The 9,371-nt window shown below is 47.0% G+C and overlaps 1 protein-coding gene across 1 annotated transcript in view; it reads right to left on the bottom strand.

Moving 5' to 3' along the window:
- THRAP3 (thyroid hormone receptor associated protein 3) overlaps nt 463-9,371 on the bottom strand; it is a 62,315-nt gene continuing 53,406 nt past the window's right edge. Inside the window, exons 9-12 of the mRNA XM_021095929.1 lie at nt 7,544-7,731; nt 4,411-4,606; nt 3,824-3,967; nt 463-2,060 (exon numbers count right to left, since the gene is read on the bottom strand). Of these exons, the coding sequence (XP_020951588.1) occupies nt 1,839-2,060; nt 3,824-3,967; nt 4,411-4,606; nt 7,544-7,731 (750 nt within the window). The 3' untranslated portion in view covers nt 463-1,838. The remainder of the gene's footprint in view (nt 2,061-3,823; nt 3,968-4,410; nt 4,607-7,543; nt 7,732-9,371) is intronic.

Genomic DNA, 9,371 nt, shown 5'->3' with positions numbered 1-9,371 from the left:
CTCCGGATTCTCAGTGGGGGGAGGCAGGAAGAAAGGAACTTCAGAAACTTTCAAGGTTCTTGCTTTCTTAGCTAAGGCCAGAGCTGGCAAAGCCTCGCGCCAGTCCCTTGTGGGATAGGCTTTCAGGCCCTCTTCCTGCTCAGTGGTGAACACAGAAGGCCCAGCTTGTTATCAGCACCTCTCGAGCTCTGCCCCACCACTGTCAAAGTCCTTGCTTATGACACCAGAGTGAAAAAATGTTGCTCTCCTAGGGTGTCCAAGGTACAGGATATGAAGCAAAACCATTGGAATGGGAAATGAGGAACACGGGTGGCTGAGGCTCCTCCTAGAACTGAGTGTGGGGCTGAGCAACAGCCTAGGTGCCGCCCGCAGACATTTTGTCTCTCAGGTTCCCTGAAGCTCCCCCCAACCCCTCTCTGCCACACACACACACACTCCCAGGGTGACAATGACCACAGCCCATTTACATCTGCCACTTCATTTATTTTTTTATTTGCAGGAGGAGTTGAAACAAATTTTAAGGGCATTTTTTCATTTTCTTCCCTAAACATGAATCATTCAAGTAAAACCAACTTAACTATAGAAATGTAGCAAAGTAAGGGGAAAGTAGCGCAACAACCCAAGAGGCAAAGGTCGAGGGGGGAAGAGGTGGGTGCAGTCCGCATATTACATATGCATAAATGCCATATGATTCACCTGCTCAGGACCGCCTCCCCAGAAGGCAAGCACAAGGACCCATTGTAAGATGATGTTTCCCCCCCAAACATCTGAGAATGTTTCAACTTAAAGCTTAAGGTTAAAAAAAAAAAAAAAAAAAGAAAAAGAAAAAAACAAAACAAAAAACCCCCACAAACCACCCAGCCATAACCACCTTCCTTAATCAATCATAGGAGTTTCTTTTCATTTTATAAAAAGATTAATAAAAAATATTGAAAAAATTATCTTCTCATCTTATATTTGTAAAGATAATAGAAGTCAGAAGTTTCTTAGAAAACAGACCAGAAACTGCCAATCCAGTTTCCACCCCTGTTGCTGAGAGGATCAGCAGGACTAGAAAGTTTGGGATATTGGAGCTGCTGGTGGAGAAGGGGAAGCCCAGCCCAGAAGAAATCAGAAAATATGGGGGGGGGGTGCACATAGGGTGTGGTTAGGAGCACACCACGTGATACATGGCTGCGCAGAAAAGGGGAACACAAGGTGGTCAGAAAGGCCTTGAACTCCTCCTCGACATACAAAACCGATTTTTTACAAAGATCCAAGCAGTTTGGTCCCAAACTGAGGTGAACACTTCAATGTTTATTCACATGCTTTTGTTTTCTCTTTAAGAATCAAAGTCGCCCAAATTAAATCTTTCTGCTAATGTTTCTACATATGCCTAAAAAAAAAAGAGAAGGGCTTTTAAAAAATCAAGATAAGGGGGAAGAGATTGAAAATCATCAAATTAGTCCTCTTAGCTCCAAATGAAATGAAACGAAGAATAAAACTGTTGGTTTCTAATAGGGAATAAACCAAAATCCAAGTATCACTCTGCCCTCCCTACCCCAGCCCCCACCCCACACACCAACAACAAATGAGAAACACACAGCTAAAGCCCCACATGGTGTGTTCTGCTCAAGAGCTGGGCCTGACCCCAGGCCCCACGGCCAGCTGCCTCTGTCCAGTGGGACACAGCGCCAGGGATGCTTTCGGCTGCAGTAGGATTTTACATGGCTGGTGGGGGGGGGGCGGGTAGGGGTGGGATTTTCAGAATCTTCTTGAGGCTCCTCTGTCTAGCTCCTCACCAGCCATCTTCCCAGCGCCTCTCTCCCTTGGGCAGGGGCTCCCATCAAGAGTGGCCTCTACTCAGTTGTGGGCTGCAAATTGTCCTTCTCCTCTCGGTTCTCTGTCCCACTCTCGTCGTCTTCGATCTCTCCTTCCTCCCCACTGAACTTGTCGTGGGCCCATTTGGGGCTGGTGCTGGATTTCCGAAACATGAACCGGCCCCGGCCCCGGGGAAAGGCTCCTCGGCCCCGGCCCCGGCTCACCCACTTCTCACTGCCTTCGCCTTCACGGTCGTCATGCTGGAGGAAAGAAAACTGCCGTCAGCGCCAGAGTGAAGAAGAGTCACCAGAACCCTCTCCTCTGCACCCACCCAAATGTGACTTTCTCAAAGAAACTTACATAGGCCTTGTCCTCCTTCCCTGTCCCCCACTCCAAAAAGGCTACTGATCCGGATCTAAGAGAATATTCAATTGGGTTCCTTGAATTCTAAAGTAGCAGCTTAGGCATTATAATGATGACGACAACATCTTCACCCAGCTCTCAAAGACCTTTTCCTGCATTATCTCATTTACTCCTCACATCTACCCTACCATTATCACCTCCACTAGGCAAAAAAGAGCCTGAGGAACTTTAACTCAGTATGTAGTACACCGCCTCTCAAGGGGTGGGCTTGAGAAAGCAAATCAGCCCCAAACGTGAAACAGGATATCTGATCTGGGTCCTCAAGCAGCTAACAGAGGAAGCAACACAGAATACAGAGGGGGGCCCATTTGGGGCTGGTGCTCTCCCCAGCCCTACCTCCCGCAGCCAAGAACAGGCAGTGAAAGTGCGACCAAGGGCATGATCTGCTCCTGGTCTCAGGCTAGTTAGCAGCAAAAGCAGGACCTGAACCCAGCCTCCCATCTTGTATCTGCCCTCTTAAGTTTTATGTAAGGAGGCAGGGTGAGAGTAGAAAAACCACAACCTACAACTCAAACAATCCCTGCTCTGATGATCTCATGAGAGAGAAGGCAGGATCTAATGAAAGAATGAATGAGGAAGCATTCTGAAAAGTCACTGTTAACTTGTCAGCCCCATGGCTTCAAAGAGTCTAAACCATCCTTAGGTGCCCAACGGGTTAGCTCAGCTAAAAGGCTAGCTGCTTGTTCACAAGCCTAAATGAATCAGGCTGGCAATGCTCCTTCCAGTGGCAGACAGGGGCAGGGAAATGGGCTTTGTATGGCCTTTAATCCTTTCCCTAGACAGCCCCACTCCAGTATCTATCCCAGCTCAGCCATTTCCCTGGATGGCGGTTCAAGGTTCCTCTGAGAGGCTCAAAGTAGCTCCCAGAAGCCCTAGAAAAGTGAAGCCACGAACAATGATTTAGCTGTTTCCTAGCTTCCAGTTTCCATGCCAGTCCTCCTCAAAGGTGAAGAGAGACTCTCAGCTGCCAAGTTTACCTTGGTTATAACACCAAGTCACATCTGCTTGGATCTGAGCCTACTGCTGACACAGTATGGCCAAGAGAGCTCACTCATTGGCCAGGTAACTCAGCCTCAGAAGAGCCATAACCTGAGAGGGAGAGGCTCAGAAGGTGCCCAGTACCCGAGAATGACCAACAGCTTAGAAGAAGAGAAGCCCCAGCAGTGTTTCATTTTGGAGACAGGTCCCTTTCCTCAAAAAAACATCCTGAGCAGTCTTTCTTGTCAATCTCCTGCTGAGGAGTGACAGGGAGGGGCTGCAGCCTCAGGGGAAAGTAATGATATCTTGGGTAAAGGCTGGAGGGAGGCTGGAGTTAGGGAAAGTAAGCAATAAAACTTCACAGATGAAAAAGGCAAGAGCAACCTTTCCTGCTTATGCTGGAATCCAGAAACATCTTAGATAACACTTTCAAGGTCAAGGACAGCCTCTCTGGGGAACACTCATCTGCCAACACTGTACTATTCCAAGCACCTATGTAGCCAGTGCAGTGCCTGCACACGTTTTAACCACAGCTTTGAAGAGACCAATCAAGGCCTCGGTATCAGCTACTGTGTGTGCCAAAGGCCCCCTTGGCCCTTTCTGGTTATCCCCAGACACATACCAGGTAATACTTCTTGCTTTTGGGCGTGTACTCAGGGTCCCACTCCTCCTCCCGGTTTCTCTTCTGAAAATCGTTGTTGCTGCTGTTGTTGTTGTTACCAGAGTAGTTACCTCTGCCCCAGCCTCTCCCTCTGGCTCGAAATTGCTGTGGCAATAAACAAGGGGTGGGGGGGACACAGGACAAAGGGACCATGTAAGGAATGCAGAAAAACAACTCCTTGCTTTCTATTCAAACACTTTTCTGGCACAAAATAGACAGCTGGTCACCTGGTTTCTAGCCATTCCCTTTCTGTACCTCTCAAGTCTGTAGCCTAGACAGAAGTCGACATGGTACGGGGCCTCCCTACACACAGCAGGATGGAGTCGAGATAAGTGAACTTCAGACCAGAAGCCCTAAGAGGCTTTCTGGCTAAGTGATTATAAATAGAAAAAACTGAAAATGGAAAGCCTGGGAATTGGGGAACCACGGATTCTAGGGTTTAGAAACTGGGTTACTTGTATCAAGGGCAACAAAACAGGTATTCTAGCACATGAGTGGAACTGGTGGAAGTAAGGGCGGAGAGAAAGGGAGAGGGGACAGGGGCTTACAAAGGTCCCTCGAGCTCTGCCTCCTCTCTCGCTTGGACCCACGAAGTCTTTGGTCCCCAGTCTTGATTTGTCAAAGCCGGTGGTACTCTCCTCTCTCTCCTCGGTCTCTTCAGTGTACTCTTCTGCTTTGTAGGAGTGGGATGACTGGGAAGAAGAGGAAGATGACCTGGATCGGTCTCGTGCTCTCCGGTGCTTCCTATGAAAACAGAAGAGCCAGAGAAATCAGTCAGCTTCTAGGGTAGGGTCCTTGGCTGGGGGCTCCCGGAGAAGTAGCACAGTGTAATCAGCAGTAGGTCTATGATGAAACAACAACTCACCCCCAACTTTCCCACCCAGGGACACGCCTAGGTCTGAGCCTGGAATGAACATGGGAAATACAGAGGAGGAGGAACAAAACACAGTCCATGGCCTCTGGTAGTTCAGTCTAATACCCAAGCACAAATCAGAAAGGCAGAAGGAAACAAACAGCGTATGTAGAGCCACAGGGTATGTGGCACTGGGACAGGCTTTATCTATTACCATCTGTCTCGGCTTTATATTAGTTTTATTTCTCCTAGGAAGAATGGTACCTGTTTTGTGAGGCTACTCTAAAGATTTAAAAAACAGTGTGCTTAAAACACTTTACACTGATGTAGAAGGCACTCAGTAAATGGCAATTAGGACTATTCAGTAGTATTTCCCCCATTTTATAGACAGGATGTTCAGGTGACAGAGCTGAGCAGACCTGGATTCACACCTAGCTCTAATTATACGACTACTCCGCAAACCACCTCCCACCTTCCACTGAGCTTAAACAGATTGTGTCATTAAGCAGAGGATCTGGTGAAACTCTTCCCAGAGTTATTTCCCTTCCTGCCCTTCATCTGGGGGAAATTACAGACTAGGCAAATCACACTAATACGATGAGTCACAGTCTACGTACTGCCATGTGGTAGTGGAGGAGGGTACCAACTACGTCTAAGGTGGCAGAAAGGCCAGGCTCCCAAGAGGAGAGGAGGCCTTACAGGGAGGAGCCAGCCAAGTGCCAGTAACACATCATTACCCTCCTCCATTATGAAAAGCCCCTGGCCCCCGCCTCCTACCCCAACCCCCAAACAGTTGAGATGATCAAATACTTAATTATCTGAATCCTTCTGGCTCTAACATTTACTCATAAAAAAAGGAAAATCTAAGTTACTTCCACAGGATTCTTACAACTCGAATGTTTGACTCACTGCTAGTTCAAGAAGTTTTCAAAAATAACACTCCAAAAGACCCCAGATTTAAGTCCCAACACTGCCTTTTATTAGCTGTGTAACCTTGGGTGAGCCACCCTTCAGGCATATGAGAAAGAGTCCTTGTATCAACTCAAGTGTGACATACAAAGAGAACAGTGACACAACTGTCATTCTTCTTCTCGCCCCAATCACAAAACACTAGGGTTGCTAGAGACTTGTTCAAGGTTACAGAGCAAATCAGACAGAAAGGAATAAGCGAAAAGAATAAGGATCAGTGATCCAAGGCCAATCCTGAAACGCCTGAGGGCTCCTGCTCCCTTTCCACCAGGGGCAGCACTGACGACTACTGTACCCCCACTTCCGTTCCCTACAGCGAATCATCAGTCCTGCATCTGTGGGGAGCCCCGAAAGCTGCTAGAGCTCGTTCATGCATGAGTAACAGACTGGAAGGGAGACAAACAGAAGATCTGAGGTTTGATGTCAGTCGATACAGTGTGACCTTGGACAAATCATCCTGGGCTTACTTTTTTATCTTTCAAATGGGCAAATCAGGTAGCCTACTCACTGTCCAACGTATCTCAAAGGACTATTATCAGAAAATAGGGAGTTCCCGTCATGGCTTAGCGGTTAATAAACCTGACCAGTACCCATGAGGATGCGGGATGGATCCCGGCCTCTCTCAGGGGGTTAAGGATCTGGCATTGCTGTGAGCTGTGGTGTAGGTCACAGACGCAACTTGGATCCCACGCTGTTGGCTGCGGTGTAGGCTGTGGTGATTGGACCCCTAGCCTGGGAACCTCCATATGGGGCCAGTGTGGCCCCCCCAAAAAAGGGCAATGAATACGAACGTGCTTACCAGTTAAAGTTCATAGACAACAGAAGTGGTGTTGCTTCTTACAGAAAGGCATGAGGTTTTAACTCTGTTACCTTTTTTTTTTTTTGTCTTTTTGCCATTTCTTGGGCCGCTCCCACGGCATATGGAGGTTCCCAGGCTAGGGGTCGAATCAGAGCTGTAGCCACTCCTAACTCTGTTACCTTTAATGAGACATGACTGAAAAGTCATAAACATTCAAAAACCTAAGTAGATGGAGTTCCCGTCGTGGCGCAGTAGTTAACGAATCCGACTAGGAACCATGAGGTTGCGGGTTTGGTCCCTGCCCTTGCTCAGTGGGTTAACGATCCAGCGCTGCCGTGAGCTGTGGTGTAGGTTGCAGACGTGGCTCGGATCCCGAATTGCTGTGGCTCTGGCGTAGGCCGGCATCTACAACTCCGATTCGACCCCTAGCCTGGGAACCTCCATATGCCTCGGGAGCGGCCCAAGAAATAGCAAAAAGACAAAAAAAAACCATAAGTAGAAACAACAGGACCTTGGTATAAATGCCGCCTTATGAAGCGCAACAGTACTACCTTTGTTAAAAGAATATTTGGAACAATCCCTCTCTTGGAAGTGTCTGTGAAACTAGTTTAAAAGGCATTTGAGATCAACGAACTTGTCCTATCCAGTTCCACCCTGTTTCTCCCACCACTGTCATTACCTGACAACAACTTTGAGCCATTTCTAAAACATAACCCCCCAAGATCTGTACTGAGCAAGGACATGACAAAGAACGTGTCCAAAATAAATGCAAAAAGAATTCCCAATGATTCTGCACACTGTCCCTAGAGCCAAATCAACTGCCCATCATCTCCGAGTGGGGAGGCCTCCCTTGGACAAGGATTATGCCTACATTTGTGCAAAAGTTCTGCTTTTAATCCAGGGACCTTACTTGACAGTTCAAAGAAACTGCACACGTGGCTACCGTTTCTAACCCAAGTTCTCTGCCGTGGAGGGTCTGCAGTACAGCCTAATGGAGGGCAGACAGAGGCCACTCAGGAGTCTGAATAAGGTGACAGACAAGGGCTCATGGATGACGTACTTCTGTTTCTTTGATCCTTTATGAGTTTTCTCCGTTTTCTCAGCTGAGCGTTCCCTCGAGTGGCTTGAGTCTCGGGAATCCACTGACTCTCTTGATTTACCTCGTTTAAGATCTCTCTCTTTATGTTTTTTACGACGCTCAATATCAAGGCGGAGATCAACGGGATCATCTTTGTATTTTCCCTCAGCCTGCCAAAAGAGACATCAAAATGAAAGTTCTTGGGATTCAGGGCTACCAACTCAACCACCCCACAAACTGGTTTCTACTCCAATGGAGTGGTGCAGAGGAAGCACCAGGAGCGCGAGGCGGCACCTCACCCGAGCTAGGCAGGGATACGAGATCTTCCATAGGAGTCATTTTATGAGGATCCCTTCAGAGCCCAAACCCGTTCTCTAAAACAATGACCACAGCCTTCTGCAAATGCTGCGGCGCCTGTGCATACACACAGCTCACTTTGCTGTTTCCCTCCGTGGCCCAGGAATGACTGGCTAGCCGACAAGTTGAGAAAGCCAAAATCAGCTCTGGAAGGTATCGGTTAGGCTGGTTCAGGCTCAGTCACCACCGAGAGTGGAAATGCTGTTATTTCCCCTACCTTCTCTTTGGCAGCCCCCCCAGGACCTCTCCTCCTCCACAGAATCTCTTGAGTATGGAATCCAGTGACAGACAACAAGAGACTTGGGCAGCCTCTCAAAATGGTTAGTTATATTGAGAAATTTCTAAAGAGGGATTATCAAAAACCATAATGGAGAATTCATAAAGTGGAAACATCAAAGTTTATTTTTTAAAAAAAGAAAGAGAAAAATAAAAATCTTTTTTGCTAACTTCCTAGGAAGTGTAACCTATCCGGGTAAGTATACTGCAGATACAGCATGAGCCTAGCAACGACAGCGGCCTTCTACCCCAAACTATCAGGCCAAGGGCCTTCAAACAGCTCTTGAGAAGCTCAAGGGAAGCAGAGATGTAAGGTGGTTTCAGGGATGTTCTACACTAAGACTTGTCTCATGGAAGTAAAAGCTCCCTAAAAAGGAGGAAAGGAGCAGTTCACTCTGTATTAACATTTTACTTACACAAACGACTAAGCTTTCTGTTGAAAAAAAAAATTAATTTTAATTACAGAAGTGGTAGGTATAAGCAGGTTCACTTTATCACGTGGTGGCTGTTTCTGCAAGTGGGGCCTCTGTACCCTCCAAAGACCAAAAAAAGAGGAAAAAACCCAGCATGGCTCCCTCAGGCGCTGCACGTAGCACCTCTAACGAGTAGGTTCTGCGGGGCAGAGAGGACGGGATTCCTCCTGATGTTTCAAAAGCTTGCATTTCACATGGTTCAGGCCAAGCTAGTGGGGACTTGGAGAAAAAGAAAAGGGGGATGGGAGCGAAGAGAGACTGTGCAAGGTTGTCTCTCATCGCATTCAACCAACAAGACAAATTTATTCGGAAAACTTGAAAATTTGTACTTTTGGGAAAGGTCTCAGCAACATCGGAAGAGCTACCTTTAATTATAAATTTTCGCTGTATATGAGAATGGTGGTCAATAAATCCTAAGATTTTAAAAACCCAAATCTAGCACTTCATAGTAAGAGACTGCATACAAGCTTTAAACCTCTTAAAAACAGTGTTTACGTGCACATCATCACAAAGGTAACTGGGCTATCAACGCAATGCTTAGCTTTAGAGTAACAGTAACCAACAGATGATAGATATGGTACAATGTTAGAAAAAAATCTGGACTAACTGCTTAAAACAGTCTACGAAGTTAAGATATGAATATTTCACTCTCCTCTGACATGCATGTCTTTTGAAATCATGGTTGGAAATAGCGCATGTATATA

The sequence above is a fragment of the Sus scrofa genome, chromosome 6, assembly GCF_000003025.6.
Source record: "Sus scrofa isolate TJ Tabasco breed Duroc chromosome 6, Sscrofa11.1, whole genome shotgun sequence".
Lineage (NCBI taxonomy): Eukaryota > Metazoa > Chordata > Mammalia > Artiodactyla > Suidae > Sus > Sus scrofa.
Note: the sequence above shows the minus strand (reverse complement) of the source record. Positions and strands in the feature narration are given on the sequence as shown.